At 46.4% G+C, this 18,538-nt stretch overlaps 1 protein-coding gene across 2 annotated transcripts in view; it reads left to right on the top strand.

The window, feature by feature from the left end:
- Positions 1-18,538, top strand: part of PRDM2 (PR/SET domain 2) — a 103,468-nt gene that overhangs the window by 59,579 nt on the left and 25,351 nt on the right. The window contains exons 6-7 of one of the 2 annotated variants that reach the window (XM_082865250.1): positions 1,000-1,110; positions 5,892-10,260. In XM_082865250.1, coding sequence (XP_082721376.1) covers positions 1,000-1,110; positions 5,892-10,260 — 4,480 coding nt within the window. Of the gene's footprint in view, positions 1-999; positions 1,111-5,891; positions 15,645-18,538 lie in introns of those variants that run through there. The other variant, XM_082865249.1, reaches the window with a different exon arrangement.

Raw genomic sequence — 18,538 nt, 5'->3', positions numbered from 1 at the left:
AGATAAAGGTGTCAGGAGGCTTGTTCTGAAAGAGAAAGGACAGCTCTGAGAGCTATTTGGGGCCTGGCTGGGGAGAGCGTTGCAGAAAGAGAAGGAAGGTTTGGGGAGATGGAAAGGGACTTACTCTGAATCTGAAACGGAAAACCAACAGCCACCAGGAGTAAGAAACGTAGAATGGAAAAAGTGGAACAAGGTCGCAGATTCTGACTAAATCCCAAAGAGACTGAGCTTCCAAGCCTTCAGTATTAGTACTTCCACAGAGAATTGTTTTTCCATGTTGAATATCTCGGTGACTTTAGTTCATTTTTCCAGCTCATCAGATATGTGTTGCATTTCAGTCTTATCTTCTGAACTGTGTTGCCACTTGGAATGCAGTTAGTGTTTCCTGACTTCATTCTGCGAGTTGTTAATGAAATGCTGAATTGTGCTGGACCTGGGACCCTCAGAGTGCCATGCGGGCTGACAGTGAATTATCCAGAGTTACTGTGCACTTGATATTTAAACCGTGGTGCATGGGAGCATCCCTTGCCATTCAGCAACATCTCTGCTTCTGTTGTTTTACTTTGACAAGTCTGAATAATGTCTTAACTAAAAGGGCCCAAGTTATAACATGTTATGTTTCTCTAATGTGCTTCTTACAAATATCTAGACTTCTGCCAGTTCCTATTATTTGTGTGGTGTTGAAATTAGTGCTCTTATCTAATTTTCCTGTTACATCAGTGTTGTTAACTTTTTTAGAGTATTTTACATATTAGTTTGATAGCTATTATAGCTAGGAGGGGAACTGTTACTCGAGATTCTCAAAAATATAGGATTTATGGGTTCCTTGTCTTCGACATAACTTAAAAGTATTCATATTCATTGTCTTTCTTCAGGAATCTGGGGTGATAATTGCCTAGAAATATACAGTTTGCTGTGTTTGAATTAGTAATTGTCCCCAAGAATTCAGGATAATAATGAGTGACTGAACGAACAAAACAAATAAATACTGTGTTTCAGGGAAGAAGAAATCCCAAGAAAATAAAAACAAAGCAAACAAAACTGAAGACATACAGCTGAAGACAAGTGAGCCAGATTCCACCTCTGCAAATATGAGAGATTCTGTGGAAGGTAAGCTTGGGTTTTGGACCCGTATGATTCGGGTATACATTGCCACCAGTTACTTTGACTTTGTATCTCCTTGGAACGCCCTCTGAGAATCATCCAGTAACCATAAAGGGTTAAACAGCAGAAAGGTCGCCTGGATTTAATGTGGCAAGTTGAGCCTTACACGTCTCACCTCCCCTTCAAAAAATCATTGAAGACCTTCCTTGTTAAAAATGAAGTTATTCCCTGGTTAAAATAAAATGAAACATACCGTGTGATTGTATTTACTGGCAGGGACAGGAGGGGCCTCTGGGGTGCCAATACTAGTCCATCGCTGGGTTGGGATGAGCACATCAGTGTATTTACTCTGTAGACATCTCACCTTGCTATACTTTTCTTTACGTTTTTTACTTTAATTAAAAGCTCACTAAAACATATCAAGCACCTTTGATTTTATATATCAGAATGAAAAGTATATAGAATGAAAAGTTTCTGGTTTTTTTCTTAGAATTTAAATTCCTACTTTATCTCTTCATGTTTCTCCCCACAAATTTTTCTTCTTTAGAGCCCCTTCTGAGAATTCATATTCTAGGTCCTCCACGATGTAAGAATTCCCAGAGACGGGGATTGAATGTTACTTGGGAAGGCAGATTGCCCTGTGCCTGGTGCCGTTGAGACACCATGTCGAGACTCTTGCCAGTAGAAGTGAGGGGGACGGTGTGTGTCTTAATTTGTTGTGTGGCAAATTCATGCAACAGACCGGGCTTGCTCAAGAGTTCGTAGTGACCCAAACAGGCAGCTTTCAAAATACAGGCTGTGACTCTTTCAAAAAACATTTGCAGAAAAAAAAAACCCAGCAAAATACTGTGAATGCCTTTTATAATCATTTTATTAGCACTGTTTGTGGGGATGACATTCGTAAAGGATTGTAATTTTCTGTGGCATCTTACGAAGCCAGAATAGACAAATGTATTTCCCAGGGCCCTATAAAAAAAAGTTCTGCCTGCCAACAGGAGGTTTGCTAAGACGTTTGTTTGAGCAACAGCAAAAATACTAAAGAACCTTACTACTATTAGTGGCAGAATTAACAATCCAACAGTCCCCGCTCCCATTCAGTAATTTAGGACAGTTATTTTTTCCTGATACAGCATCAGGTCCTGTGAAAAAAAGATACTTAATATTTTGCCTGCTTGTGGTGCAGCTGGTCAGTATTTGATTGGTTCCGTACCTTGTGGTTGTCAGCTTCTCCTGCACGTTCTGTTTGGTCCTCAGAAAGTAGTCTCTATTACTGAGCAAACAGTTCAGACTCTTCCTTGTGTTTCCCAAACCACTGTTTATGTTTAAAACTCACCAGACCTCGAGTGTGGCCACGCTTTGGTTCATAGAGCCGTGCACATTTTGGTTCATATTACTTTGGGCAGTTTTAAATCTGGGATTGTTTACCAATCATAGAAAAAATACTTCCATTAAAAGAAGCCATGGATTTTGGCTAAAAATGAACTGTATAAAGAAATTTTTGAGTCTTAGAGATGTTATTTTCATTTCTGTTGTCTCATTTTGATTTTTTTTAGCAGTGTGCTGGGTCTTTGCTGAAAATGTATTTGGAAAGGGAGTTAGCTCCTAATTTGAAATACATTACTACCATCAAATGACTGGTTTCCCAGTTTGAGGAAACCTCATGCAATTTAAGAAATATGTCTGGAGGAAAGAAGGCTGGTGTCCGTTTAGAGGCAGAAACCTTAATTGCTAGTGGATGGTAGCGGTAGATGGGGAAAAAGGAAGACCGATACTCCTAGGAAACAGCAGGAGGACTAGGACGGAATCACTGAGCTTGCATTAATACTTTGCATGTGCAGAGTGTGAAAAGGTTGGCTTTTAAAACCCTTCCTTGTCCCCTGTATCCAGGCAGTCACCAAGTTTGTTTACAGGACTCTGGTAGCGTATCTCCATGATCTGACCGCTTTTTTTTCTGCCTCTTCTGCTTCTTTCCGTTTCCATCTCTCAGTGTAGGTAGCCAACCTCTCCCTTCTGATGCCACTGCATCAGTATTGGTTTTCTGCCTCTCCCCAACCCCTTGATACACACTGCAGCCAAATCTCCCAAATGGCACTCTTCTGCTTTAAAATATCTTAATGGCTCCCTGTTGCCTCCAGCTAAGTCCACACTAATTTACAGTGTGCTGCATGTTTTGATTGCTCCTGCTTGATTTTCCTCTTCTATCCTTGTCCTTCAGGTTCTGCCTGCTTAGTACTTTCTCTAAGAAGCCTCCCCTGATCAGTTAACCAAGCCGCTGGATGTTCCTCCCGTGTGCTGCTGTCCTGTACCTTGTTAACCATGTACTTCCATAAGCTTGACCGTTAATTCATTGTAGTAATGTTGCCTGCTTGCCTCGCTCCTGTTAAAGTGGAGCTCTATAAGGATAAGGATCTTGGTGGCTTTATCCACCTAGTACTGATGTGTAGAAAATACTTGTCCAGTGAATAGGGGGAGAGCCAGTTAATAGAACCAGGAGAAGTCAGAGTAGCTCTGCTTCTTCTACAGACCCATTCTTAACCTTGAGGTATCTGCAGTAAAAGGAGTATAGTTCACAGAGAGTTAGGTGGTCCTGTAGAGAAAGCGGCATCGTGGGCCATCCCCACCAGCGTTAAACGCTCTGTACCAGCCCCTGTCTCAGAGGCCCTTGCCGTCCCTGTGTTTCCTTCTAGCCGCTACCCCCATTTTTCTGCTTTCCTTTACAGCTAAACTTGAGAGAGTTGCTTATAGTCTCCCTGTCTCTCCTTCCTTCTGTTCTCTTCTGAACTCCTTGAGGCCTCTGCCCCCACTACTCCACCAAAACTGTTGTTATCACCATCACCACAGCTCCACCGTAGCAAATGGAATGTTCAATTCTCACTCCCATCTTACCCAGCCCATTAGCAGTTCTGGACACAGCTGATCACTCCCTCCTTAGTTTAAGGGCCGCCACTCTCTTGGCTCTCCAGATACCTCCCTGGCCATTCCTCTGAACCCTGGGTACTGGAGTCATCGGGGGGACACAGCTATCCCCCCTCTTCTGTCTGCATTCACTCTCCAAGTGACCTCGTCCAGACCCGTGCTCCAAGTGCCATTTCTAGTCTGAGGACTTAGCCATTTCTAGTCGTAGCCTCTTTTGGACCGTCAGTCATATATAACTACTTAATGTCTTTACTTGGATATTTGTAAGGTACCTCAAACTTCAGCACATCCAGAGTAAACTCTAGTTTCCCCCCAACACACACAAACGCACACAGACCAGACTTGCTTTTCTCTCCGTCTAATACAGTTTAGTGAGCAGGGTAACGGCAGTTGCTGTGGAATCCTCCTTGACCCTTCCTCCTCCACCACCACCCACCGTAGTCAGTCAACAAGCACATCTTGTCAGCTTCATCTCCAAAATAATCCAGAGTCTGACGACTTCCTACCACCTCCCCAAGCCACTCTCATCTCTTCTCCTGGAGCATATAGTAGGGTTGCCTCCACCCTTGTCCACCTACAGTTTTCTGTCTTCCTCGTAGCACCTGGAGTGATTCTCTTGTATTTCAGTCGATCATATATTTCTCTGTTAGAACTTTCCGATAGCTCCCTGTTTTACTCAGAGTAAAGGCCAACAGCCTACAAGTCTCTGCATGAGCTGATCTCATCTCCTGCTCTCCTTTCTCCCCCCGTATGGACCGCCCCCACTCGCCCTACGGCCTCTACGACTTCTTGGCCGTTCCTTGACTACATCTAACATGCTCTTGACTCAGAGCTTATGCATTTACTGTTTCCTCTGTCCAGAGGGCTTCCGTCCCCCAGATATTTGCATGACTCATTTTCTTTAGGTCTCTGCTCGCCTGTCACCTTGCTAGCGAGTCCACCTGTGCACCATTAACCTCAGGTTGGGCTGGGCTGGATTCCTCCTGGGCACAGAGACTCAGAAGTGACTTCAGATTTCTTTTTCCTTCTCTGAGGTACTCCTGAGTCCTCCATAATTTAATCAGCCTTGGAAGAAGTGAGCTCCGAAGTTCCTTTTACATGAAAAATGATGATTGCATGATTCTGGAAAATGTTCTAGCTCTCAATATATAGTTTTAGTCAGGAGGAGGGAGAGAGAATCATTGCATTCAAGACAGACCACTAAGAATCTAACCTGGTAGTATGTTTAGTAATTTTCTGGTTTCCATTTGGAATCATGAAAAATTGGAATTCATGACCATAGTATCTTGAATTTCAGTATCAACTACTCCAACACAGTTTTTTTTTTTTTTTTTGTGGTGCGTGGGCCTCTCACTGTTGTGGCCTCTCCCGTTGCGGAGCACAGGCTCCGGACGCGCAGGCTCAGCGGCCATGGCTCATGGGCCCAGCCGCTCTGCGGCATGTGGGATCTTCCCGGACCGGGGCACGAACCCGCGTCCCCTGCATCGGCAGGCGGACTCTCAACCACTGCGCCACCAGGGAAGCCCTCCGACACAGTTTTAAGCACTACAGTTTCTGTAAACAAAAATGTTGTTTATATGTATGCGATGAAGCACAAAAGAACCTAAGCTCCTTCAGGCATTTATCGTTCACATTGTATCCTCACTGCCCACGGAGCTGCCTGGTACAGAGCAGGTGCTCTGTAAACATTTGTTGAATGAGTGAAATGGAATTTTATGCATTACAGCTTTATAACCGAGAAAGCAGAGCTGTGTGTTACGACCTCCCTTACACATTTAGGGGATAAGAGAAATAACGTGAATAATGGAAACTGATCACAAGTGGCTGGTGTGTGCCCTGACTCCATGCTTCTGCCTCCCTGTGCTTTCCAGGCCCCAGAGACGAAGACGAGAAGCCTTCCGCGTCCGCCGCCGAGCAGACGGCTGCCCTTCAGGAGGTGGTGAGTCAGGATGTGCCTCTGGAGCCCGCCCTCCCGCCCCCTGCCCAGGACCCCCAGGTGGGACCGGCCGCAGAGCTGGACGCGGCGCGTAGCGATGCGAACGACGCGGAGGAGGAAGAGGAGGAGGAGGGGGAGGAGGGGGAGCTGGACGAGGAGGAGGCGGCGGCAGCTGGCGTGCCAGGCGGGAGCGCCGCGGGAGAGCTGGAGATGCGGTGTGACGAGAGCCCAGAGGATCTGTTAGAAGAGCCACGGACTGTTCCGATGGGCGCTCTTGAAGACTCTCCGGAGGTAGCACCTGCCGTCAGAATTCCCAAAGCTAAAGAAGAGGCCAATGGTGACGTGTTTGAAACGTTTCTGTTCCCGTGTCAGCACTGCGAGAGGAAGTTCACGACCAAACAGGGGCTGGAGCGGCACATGCACATCCACATATCCACGGTAAACCACGCCTTCAAGTGCAAGTACTGCGGGAAGGCATTCGGCACGCAGATCAACAGGCGGCGGCACGAGCGGCGCCACGAGGCGGGGCTGAAGCGGAAGCCCAGCCTGACGCTCCGGCCACCGGAGGCCCCAGCCGATGGCAGGGCGCCCGGGGACGGCGCTCCTCCGAAGGATGACGCGCAGCCTCCCAGTCTTGGGCAAGACTCTCTGACCTTGAATTCAGAGAAGGCTTCCCAAGACACGGTAAATTCTTCTGTTGTAGAAGAGAACGGAGAAGTTAAGGAGCTTCATCCGTGCCAATACTGTAAAAAGGTTTTTGGAACTCACACCAACATGAGGCGGCATCAGCGCAGGGTCCATGAGCGTCACCTGATTCCTAAGGGTGTGCGGCGAAAAGGGGGTCTCCTCGAAGAGCAGCAGCCCCCAGCAGAGCAGGCCCCGCCCGCCCAGAGTGTCTACGTACCCAGCACAGAGCCAGAGGAGGAAGGGGAGGCAGACGACGTGTACATCATGGATATTTCTAGCAATATCTCGGAAAATTTAAATTACTACATTGATGGTAAAATTCAGACCAGCTGCAGCACCAGTAACTGTGATGTTATTGAGATGGAATCCAGTTCGGCAGACTTGTACGGTATCAACTGTCTGCTCACTCCAGTTACAGTGGAAATAACTCAAAATATAAAGACCACACAGGTCCCTATAACAGATGATCTTCCTAAAGAGCCTTCCAGCAGCACGAACAGTGAGTCCAAGAAACGGAGGACTGCCAGTCCTCCTGTGTTGCCCAGAATTAAAGCCGAGACCGAGTCTGATGCCGTAGCACCTTCGTGTTCCTTGAGCCTGCCTCTCAGCATATCAACCACAGAGGCCGTTCCGTTCCACAAAGAGAAAAATGTGTATTTGTCATCGAAGCTCAAACAACTTCTTCAAACGCAGGATAAACTGACTCCTCCTGCAGGGATTTCCGCCACTGAAATACCTAAATTAGGTCCTGTCTGTGTGTCCACGCCTGCGTCGATGCTCCCTGTGACCTCGAGCAGGTTTAAGAGGCGGACCAGCTCTCCCCCCAGCTCTCCACAGCACAGTCCTGCCCTTCGAGACTTTGGGAAGCCGGGCGATGGGAAAGCCATGTGGACTGAGGCAGTTCTGAGTTCCAAAAAGCCCAAATTAGAAAGTCATAGCAACTCACCAGCATGGAGTTTGGCTGGGAGAGATGAGAGAGAAACTGGGAGCCCTCCAGGCTTTGATGAATATAAAGTATCTAAAGAGTGGGCAGCTAGTTCTACTTTTAGCAACGTATGCAACCAGCAGCCACTGGATTTATCCAGTGGTGTAAAACAGAAGGCTGAGGGTACAGGCAAGGCTCCAGTCCAGTGGGAATCTGTGTTAGATCTCAGTGTGCATAGAAAGCCTAGTAGTGACTCTGAAGGCAAGGAATTCAAAGAAAACCATTCGGTGCAGCCAGCCTGCAGCGCTGCAAAGAAAAAGAAGCCAACCACCTGCATGCTACAGAAGGTCCTTCTCAACGAATACAATGGCGTCGACTTACCTGTAGAAAATGCTCCAGATGTGACCAGGAGCCCCAGTCCTTGTAAACCCCTAGATCCTCAGCTGGACCCTGACCTTGGTCCCGACTCTAGCTTACCTGCCCCTCCTGGCGAGTCTCCTCCTTCGTCACCTGCCCTGCAGACATCTTCCCTTTCTTCCGGGCAGCTGCCGCCTCTCTTGACCCCAACCAATCCCTCTTCCCCCCAGCCCTGTCCTCCTGTGTTAACTGTTGCCACCCCACCCCCTCCGCTGCTTCCCACTGTACCTCTTGCAGCCCCCTCTTCCGGGGCATCCCCTCATCCGTGTCCCTCTCCACTCTCGAACGCCACCGCACAGTCCCCACTTCCAATTCTTTCCCCAACGGTGTCTCCCTCGCCATCTCCCATTCCTTCCGTGGAGCCCCTCACGTCTGCTGCCTCACCGGGGCCTCCGACGCTCTCTTCGTCTTCCTCCTCATCTGCTTCGCCTTCGTTCTCTTCTTCGTCCTCCTCCTCTTCTCCTTCGCCACCTCCTCTCTCAGCAGTATCGTCTGTGGTTTCCTCTGGGGATAATCTGGAAGCCTCTCTCCCCATGATATCTTTTAAACAGGAGGAATTAGAGAATGAAGGTCCGAAAGCGAGGGAAGAATCCCAGTCTGCCACTGCGCGGGATATCGTTCAGGAGACATTCAACAAAAATTTTGTCTGCAACGTCTGTGAATCACCTTTCCTTTCCATTAAAGATCTAACCAAACATTTATCCATTCACGCTGAGGAATGGCCCTTCAAATGTGAATTTTGTGTGCAGCTCTTTAAGGCTAAAACTGATTTGTCAGAACATCGCTTTTTGCTTCATGGAGTTGGGAATATCTTTGTGTGTTCGGTTTGTAAAAAAGAATTTGCGTTTTTGTGCAATCTGCAGCAGCACCAGCGAGATCTCCACCCCGATACGGTGTGCACACACCATGAGTTTGAAAGTGGCACCCTGAGGCCCCAGAACTTCACAGATCCCAGCAAGGCCCACGTAGAGCATATGCAGAGTTTGCCGGAAGATCCTTTAGAAACGTCTAAAGAAGAAGAGGAGCTGAATGATTCCTCAGAAGAGCTTTACACGACCATAAAGATAATGGCTTCTGGAATAAAGACGAAAGATCCAGATGTTCGATTGGGTCTCAATCAGCATTACCCAAGCTTTAAACCACCTCCGTTTCAGTACCATCACCGCAACCCCCTAGGCATTGGTGTGACGGCCACAAATTTCACTACACACAATATCCCACAGACGTTTACTACCGCCATTCGCTGCACCAAGTGTGGGAAAGGTGTGGACAACATGCCTGAGCTGCACAAACACATCCTGGCATGTGCTTCCGCTAGCGACAAGAAGAGGTATACCCCGAAGAAAAATCCAGTCCCGCTGAAACAGACTGTGCAGCCCAAAAACGGTGTGGTGGTTTTGGACAGCTCTGGGAAGAATGCCTTCAGACGAATGGGACAGCCCAAAAGACTGAACTTTAGCGTTGAGCTCAGCAAAATGTCCTCAAATAAGCTCAAGTTAAATGCGTTGAAGAAAAAAAACCAGCTTGTCCAGAAAGCCATCCTTCAGAAAAACAAGTCTGCAAAGCAGAGAGCCGACCTAAAAAACGCTCCTGAGTCGTCCTCGCACATCTGCCCGTACTGCAACAGAGAGTTCACGTACATCGGGAGCCTGAACAAGCACGCCGCTTTCAGCTGTCCCAAGAAACCTCTTTCTCCTTCCAAAAGAAAAGCTTCCCATTCATCCAAGAAAGGAGGACACCCATCACCTGCAAGTAGTGACAGGAACAACGGCAGCAGCCACCGCAGACGGACAGCGGATGCAGAGATCAAAATGCAAAGCATGCAGGCGCCTTTGGGCAAGACCAGAGCTCGCAGCTCGGGCCCTGCACAGGTCCCACCGCCCTCCTCGTCCTTCAGGTCCAAGCAGAATGTTAAATTTGCAGCTTCGGTTAAGTCCAAAAAACCAAGCTCCTCCTTAAGGAACTTAAGCCCGATACGAATGGCCAAAATGACTCACAGCGACAGCAAGAAGCCCAAGGCTGCAGCCAGGAATCATGCAGCTCAGCTCTCGGGCAAGACGTCTCGGAGCCTGCACGTGAGGGCACAGAAAAGCAGAGCTGTCTTACAGAGCAAATCGGCCTTGGCCAGTAAGAAGCGGACAGACAGGTTCAGTGTAAAATCTAGAGAACGAAGTGGGGGGCCGATCACCCGAAGCCTGCAGCTGGCAGCTGCCGCCGACCCGAGTGAGAACAGGAGGGAGGACAGCAGCGGCAAGCAGGAGCTGAAGGACTTCAGGTAAGCGAGGCTCCAGGGCCGGAGGAATTCAGAGCTCCAGAGCGAGGGGGAGGACAGTTGGAAGAAAACACGGTCCTTGCCCAATGGCTTCTCTTCCTTTTTCCTGCACGATTTTGACATAAGCATTTAAAGGAAGTAGCTGTTGCTTAAGGTGTAGGCCGGTGTGCAGGAGGGTCAGTGCTTTGGCTGTTGTAGAGATGGATACCTACAGCTCTTACTTCAGGCGTAGGACTCACAAAGTGGTACAGTTTCTCTAACAGGGCCAGTTATGAATTGGATTTGAAGCCATGAAAAGCTCCCCAGAGCACCCTACTATGAAAAGGTGAAATTCTCTCAAACTTCCTTTATATCTTGGGTGGTATCCCAGTGTCACTGGTATTATTTTCTGATCATAGCTTACTTCTTATGTTAAGATGGATCATGGAGTTCATTAAAACCACAGTACAATCTGGTGTGATATTTCTGTGACTTAAGTGCAGTTCTAGCAGCTGAGACTGCTTTTTACCATTCATGCTTGCTTTTATTGTGTTTTAATTTTAAAAACTTGCCTCTTGGTTAAAATAAATCAAAACACAGCACTCTATTCCTTTAAAAAATGCCATGTGTCCTCCCACTCGCTCCTGTTCTCAGGCATAGGGTGGTAAACAGCCAGATTCCCACGGGCGGGAGGAGGAGAGAGTGCCTGCCGAAGGGCCAGAGCATGGTTCTTTCAGGTGCGGGTGGGGACGAAGGGCAGGTCACCCCGCTTGTCAGTGCCTTTGTTTCCCCGGCGTGATGCCAGAGCCCGTCTTAGCTCAGCTCTGAGGTGGTCCCACTGTTTATCCTGTGTTCTTCCTATATTAAGAACCGTTCTTGGCGACCGGTGAAAACATAGGGCAGGAGTTAAGTTCGCTCCATTGACTTCTCAGACTTCCGCAGTTAGTTCAAACGTGAGTGGAGTGCACTCTTGGTATCCTGTGGTTTCCTGAGTGATGCCTACAGGTTCATCTCAGGTGAAAGTATTCATCATCAGCTAGAATTTCTGCACAGTATTTTAAAATCCTGTCCTTTCAGAGTGAGCTGCAGGACTCTAGGCTCTTGGCTATAACTTCCAGTGTCTCAGAATTCTTTGGTGTTTTAAGCAAATAGAATCAGAGTTAACTGGGAGGTGACTGCCGTTTGGAAAGGTCACAAGGGCTCAGAGATGCTGTTTATCACTGCGCATTCGATGAGGCAGAGTTCTCGGTGCTGGTGCGCCATAAGTCATGGCTGAAGATGGAGACGAGAATCATTAGCCAAGGGTTGATTGGAATGATTGACTGTAGGAATAAAGGATCAGATTTTTTTTAAAGCTACTTCATAAAAATACTAAGTAACCAGTTACGGTAGACCTTACTGACATACGTGTATACAGCGTCTTGGAGCTTAGTTAGTCCTGGTGAAAGTAAACACCTGTTTATCAGCTGTCCAGACTTCCTGCCTGTAGCAGTTTCACTGTGTACCTCCTTGTGCTCAGTCTGAAGTTCCACAACAGGACATTCTTGGACTGTCCTTTTCAAGGTTAAACCACCCAGAACATGCCGTCATTTTCATGGACTGTACTAAAAAACGTTTCCCAGGTGGTTGATGCTTTAGAATGTATATGTGTATTCTCCTTTGTTTCCGATAGTATCTGAAAGAATCACTTATTTTGTACTGGATCCCATTTATACAGTTCAAGGGTAAAGTTGATAAGAAAAAACTAACGTACTATAAAGGAAAACTCTCTGAGTGAAGTTCATCCAGGGCTTTTGAAGAACCCTTAAGACTGCAAAGGACTGAAGTGCCTAATAAAATTGTGTCTCTATTCTTTGCTCCACTTAGTTTTAATTATTTTGCTTTGTTTGAAAGTTAACGTTGCTGGAATGAAATTTGGCCTGAAAGGAAACAAGGAACAAACAGTTCAGAAGACACGGGTATTATTCTGACTGTAGATGGTAGCAGCAGGCTTCCGTGACCATAAACTTGGGAAGTATTTTTGGGAATTACAGAATGAGCGTTCAGGGGGCATCATATTTTGATCATCTGGGCAGAAGAGTGGGCGATTCTTCAGAGAGTTCTTAGTACCTTGCAGTGGATTTGGTATAAAGCCGGGATCCTAGGCGCAGGCCTGGGGATGTGATGGTCCATCGGTGTCAGCCCAGGGCTCTTAGTGGAGGCTTCGTCCTTTTCCACGTTTGTTGTACTGCACTGGCAAGGAGTTGCTCTAACTAGTCTTCTTCCCTTTTCAGTATATTTCTATTTGTAAATTTTATTCGGGGGTGATTTCGTAGCACAGGTTTGGAAATATCCACTTTCACTCTGGTTTTCAGTGATTTCGCTGTCCTTGCTCCATTGCATGTTCGAGGACTTACCCCGGGCCTGGCAGCGCACCCTTTCCCTGTGTGTTTGATCATAACTGTGATTAAGGGCTAGTCCTCGGCACTCAGACGTTTTACATTCAAATGCCAGTTTAGGATTCCACAGATTTTCAAGTATACACTTGCAGTCAGCCGTGAGAACGACGTCAGTTTTCCATTCTACACCGAGAGCTCAGCAGAATTTGCCGTTTGGTCATTTCCTGTAGCACAAGCCATTGTGCCAATCCGGGTGTGAAAAAGGCGTGTGCTCCAAATCCTTTTCTTAGGACAAAGCCGCAGAGACATACCACCGACTAGATTCTCCTGTTACAGCTCTTAATCCAGCGAACGCTGTGTCGGGCTCACCTTCCGCGGGTCGGGTTGGAGCCCACCTGTGGCTTGTCGGTGGGACTGCATTTAGAGCTGGTGGCTGAGGGCTCACTTCCACGGACTGTAAGACAGAAAGATAAGGAAAGAGGTACATTTTCTACTCCCTTCTCACCCATCTTTGCTCTTTGTAAATCCCAAGGCATTTTTACATTCTTCAGTGCTGCTTCTACAGCAGCTTTTCTTGTTGTTGTTTAATACTGTGTTCCCATTGCAGCCAGTTAAGGACACGTAAATAAGTGATGGAGAAGCAGAACGAAATTCCAGACCAAGCTTTTCCATTTACCGTGAAATGGGCTAAAAAAAACCAAAATGGTGCTGATTTCTCCCATACCATCTCCGCCACATCACTCCAAGGAGGCTGTCTGCGTCCCTCTCAGCATGTCTCTTTTGCGCGGGACACCCACGTTCCCACACACCTTCCGAGTCATCCTGTTGCTGTCTTAACATTCGTCCCATGGTCTTCCCACCTTTTCTTTACCGTGGTCAGTTCATACAAGGTTGTGTTATGTTGTCGTTTATCTTCAGTTTTCTTATTTTCTAGGAACTTCCTGTAGAAAAGCCCCCCAAACAAAACAAACCTTAATTGACTAAATAAAGATAATGCATGCTCAACTTAGGATAAGCACTACGGCAAAGCGTACGAAATCTACCAAGCTTGCAAGACCAGTTGAAGCTGACTCAGAACCCCTAACACACAGCCGATTGCCAGTGAGTGGGCTTCTTGTTGCCCTGGTTAGAGTCAGGCATCTGCTGCTTCTCTGGCGCCCAGCACACGTGCTGGGCTCACAGGCGATTAAGATGCACAGAGGAGGGCGCTATAGGACAGGCCAGCTGACCTGGCCCCTCGTCACGGGACTGGTAACTCAGACCTGAGCGTGGCCCTGGCTTTTGGCACAGAGCAGAGAAAGGCATGAGTTGAACCTAATCTTGCAAAGCAAGTTCTCTGTTTTATCAGTAGTTTGTTGTAGATTTCAGGGATGACGGATTCTGATGCACTCGTTTTATAATGTTTTGGTCACACCAGCTCTTGATGCCTTTCCTTTAAATGAATTGTAGACAGAGGCATTTAGCTTCTTTCTTAGCCTGTTTCTTTTTGTTGTTGCTGTTGTTGTTTTATCACAAGCCGATTGCCAGCATAATGGAGAGGAAACCAGATTGGATATGGACTCTTTTTTATGCCTCTTCCAGTGTCATGTTTATATATCCAAATGGACATTATCCTCTCAGATTATTATCTGGCACTAATTTATAACTGTTGTATTATCGGAGACGGTAGCAATATTACCAGTGCCCAGGATACATCACAGGCCTGTATAGATGTATGTCTACACCTAAGTGTAAATGAATTTACTTATCAGGTTTTACACATCAGTCTCTAATAGAGATTTAAACAGCCCAACGGATTGGCCTATTTCTGAGTATACAAGTGTCATTTCTCCGCGCATTATTATATGCCTTCCCTCTAATTAATGACGGAGTCGGTGGACAATGGCTAAGTTTTATTCGTGTTGTTTTTTTTGTTGTTGTTGTTGTTCTCAACTTTAAAAGTAATCTACCTCTTAAAATTTGTAGTTTAATACTTGTTTGGTGAATTTGTGCCACTTTAACCCTTTCACTATCATTCCCATTTTGTTACATTTCTGTTATGGGGACTTTATGTTGAAATATTGTATAAAGCATTTGTAGCAGTTTAAAAATAAAATATTTAAAATTATTTAAATTGTTTTGGACGCTTCAATTGTATTATATGTGATTTACATTTTACATTTTGTTTGAGTTGTTAATCTGGAGAGTGTTCTTGTATTGAAGTTTGCTGTTAGTAATTTTATTGTTTCTTGTTGGAGAGTGATATAAAAGACTATTCTAATGAAAACATTAAAATTTACAAATTGACATACAAAAGGGGTTGTCCGTTGATTTTAACCAACGTAGCCTTGAGAGAGAGAGAGAGGTTAATTATAGACAGACAAGTTAAGAGTGGTGTTTGCTATTTTTCCCCTTCCAGCATGAAATAAATCATTTGAGCTTGTCAGATGTACAGAAAGTTTTCTTATGCTGTTGCTAGCAAGCACTTACTGACGGGGGAATTCAAATGATGCATTTTATATCATTGTAACCAATAAAAAACTTTCTAAAAGCTGTGGAAGGACTGTATTTTGTACATCATTGGGAGCAGTTAAGGGGGAAAATGAAGGTGCATGTGGGAGGGGTGCTCACAGGCTGCATCCCTAAAGTGCAGTTGTCGAGCCCCACGGCCGACCTCTTCCCACTTGTTTCTGTTTGGCATTGATTGAATATTTGTGAATTCACATCGCTTCCATACCACCTAGAGAGTAGACGTGCAGTTGGACGGTGGTGCTAAGAAGTGCGTGGAGAACTTACTTTGGTAAGAGTGAAATAATTTCCTGTATGGGGTGTCAGTTTCCTCTGTGCTTGCGACCAGTTCGCTCTGGTCTGGAGGTTTTTATATTTATGGCTCCCCCGAAGAATGAAACAAAGAAGTTGTAACATTTGTATTAGGTTGATATGGAATTGCTGTTTGTTTGTTTGTGTTTTTAAAGATTAAAAATGGCTGAAACAAGCAGTTTATTCATAAAGTCCTACGTGGGACCACTTGTCCTCATTTTTTTCCTCCGCCTGTGTCCTTCCTGCTCGGGACGGTGGTGAAGCTGAAGGTGCGGTCAGCCTCCCTCAGCGAGATGTGTTCACACTTGTGGCTTACGGATTCCTCCCTTAGGAAACCCCAGAAGGGTTGTGGGCAGGTGTATGGGAGGAAGAGGCAGAGGTACGGAGCGGCTCTCAGCGTTAGCTGTGTAAATGTTCTAGAAACTGAGCGCTGGGCACGCACAGCACCCGGGGAGGAGCCGGACGCTGTGAGCTGGAAAGGGCGCTGCTCTGGGAACCAGGGACACCTGTCCCTCCAGGGCTCTAACAAGCTCCTCCTCCGTCCCTGCCTCGCTGGCTTAGCCTCGGGTAGGTATTTTGCCTCCAGGTTGTTAGTTCCTGGTCTGCCCAGAGTGGGGAGTGGACAAGGTGGTCCCGAGTTTTCCTTCTAGCCGGAAGCCTTCTTCCCAGGCTGCGGACGCTGACATTTCCTCGGGTCTGAAAGAGCAGGGTGAGGTCTGTTGTGTCACCCCCGTTCTTACAGCAGGGCCTGGATGTGGCAGCACCCACATACTCAGTTGAGGAGTCCCCAAGCAGGTGGTCAGCTCCCTCTCGACAGGAATGAGCTGCCCCAGTTTGGTTGCTTTACTCTTCACAGAGTTAAACATTTTGAAAAATTTAGAAAGCTCATCACTAAAGCCTTGTGTCCCTGCAGCTAATACTTTGAAAGATCTGTCAGTGTCTCTAGGCTGGCTGTTTTAATTTGGATGTTACAGGTACTTTCTAGCAAAATGTTTTACAAAATCACATTAATTTATCGAGCACCTACTGAGGTAATTAGGTTACATCGGTGGACCAGAATCCCAGCCTCTGTGAAGCTTATATTTGCGTGGTGCCTTTTTTTTTTTTTTAAACACTTCATATCCAAAACCTCCCTCACTCTGTCACAGTTCTCCCAAGTCTGGGTGGTCAAGAAGGTGCTTCTACCTTAATATTTGAGGGCAGATATCTAGATAACTGCTGACGTTTAATACTTACGTTAAAGCGACTCTTCTAAAATTATATCTCAATGCATTCGATATTTGATTTCTGTCGATTTTGATTTGATATCAGGCCTCACTTTGAATCGATTGGCTTATATCCTTTAAGTACAGGGGGGTGAGGAAAAGGGTAACTCGGATATAAAGGCCACGTATAAAGTAGTCCAAAAACCAGGCCGATGGTTAAGGAAAACGGTTTGCCATTTCTGTCATTTTTTGGACACCTAAAGTATCCCCACACCCACCCCAGGTAATTTCATTGCACACGGAGGAACTTCAGAATTTATGTGGGATAAATCATAATGACTGTGTGTAGCTCTTAATTGCTGAAGTACTTGAGTGTTCTCATTTGCGCCTCAAGTGCCTCGACATTTACAGTCGCCCTGCTGTAGGATTAAAAGAAAGAAGAAGATCCAGATTGGTGAGAAGGGTGACATCCAAATTACCACTGAAATTCTTGACAGACTAAAATATCAAAAAAAAAAAAAAAGTTGAGAAGAACAAAACTTGAGGTTCGAGTGGGTGTGATGTAGGGAAAATGTGGGGCTGCTCATTGGCCAATCCCTTCCGTCAGATGCCTGGAGTCCTGTTTGGTACCGCCCAAGGGCCCACCTGGACCCCTCCTCCACCCGGCCCAGGCCACACCGGGCCCTTCGGTTCTCCCACTGCCCTCCCTCGTGCTGCTTCCTCTCCAAGAGGTGTTGAAACGATCTGTTAAGCTCTGGGGGGAACCTGACATAGCCTTCGGGTGCTTTCTGTGTGCGAGGTACTGAGCAAAGCGTTTTTCAAACTTGATGACAACCCCCTGAGGCTGGTATCATTTACAGATGGGGAAACAGACCCGGGGGAAACGAGTTTTGTTCAGAGGTCACACAGTTCTCGAGTGGAAGGCTGGGATTTGAACTGCCTCCAAGCTGTACCGTCCTGTTGATCTTTTTTGTAGTTTCTTTTCTGAAAGCTTCATTTCCTCTCGATGTAGGATACAGGCCTTGATATCTTCTCTAGTGAGGGCTTTCCCGGCATTGGTGAACAAGTAGAATCATCCCTTCTCTGTAAGGCTTCTTCCTGATGCAGCAGGACTGTTGATTAGTATGGAGCTGCCTGGGAACGTTCACGTCTAGTTCACTCTTTTAACTGTGGGACATGCTTCTACCTCCATCATAGACCTTTCAGGTTCAACTGGCTTTGTAGACCAGTCTGATTAGTCAACAAAACGCTGTTTAATAGAAATCAAGTGCATGATAATAATATGCTTTGATTCTGGAAGTGTTGGTCGCCAGGAGTATCCTCAGATGTGACTTAAGAACCTTGACCTGTTGGGCCAAAACCAAAGTCTGTCGGGGCTTGCCCTGCCACCTTGGCACATAGTCCATTGCGTGCAGAATGGAAGGTTAGGTTTCTGCCAAAAGTGAAGTTGCTTGTAAAGTATAGGATTAGAGCCTGGAGGGTGCGTATAGGTTTTATTTACTTTCTGGATGAAGAATAAGAATTGGAAAAACCATCGTGACGCTGCGTTAAATTATTAGCCATTGCAAAAGTTACATTCAGTCATGAGCCATTAAAAGGGGCTTGGATACACTTACTAGAGTAAACTTGCCGAACCATTGGGGTGATAGGATTTGTATGAGCTTCTGTTTTCTGCCTCACTTGGACCAGCTGGATTCCTTTTCCACTGTCTCTTATAGAAAGCGAGCTGAAATTCAGGTGGGTGGTTCAGAGAACATAAGCCTTTAATGGAAGAAGTTTGTGCCTAAGTGTGCCTTCCCGTGTCCAGCTTATAATCCACAGCAGGAAGCCAGACAACGGACGGTTTTGAAGATTCCTTGATAGGCGCGCCCCGAGTTACTCAGTGGGGTGTTAACTTCAGTCATGACAGAAAGCTACAGG

Source organism: Leucopleurus acutus, assembly GCF_964270905.1.
Source record: "Leucopleurus acutus genome assembly, chromosome: 2".
Classification (NCBI taxonomy): Eukaryota; Metazoa; Chordata; class Mammalia; order Artiodactyla; family Delphinidae; genus Leucopleurus; species Leucopleurus acutus.
The sequence above is the reverse complement of the archived record's forward strand: the minus strand, read 5'-3'. Positions and strand labels throughout refer to the sequence as shown.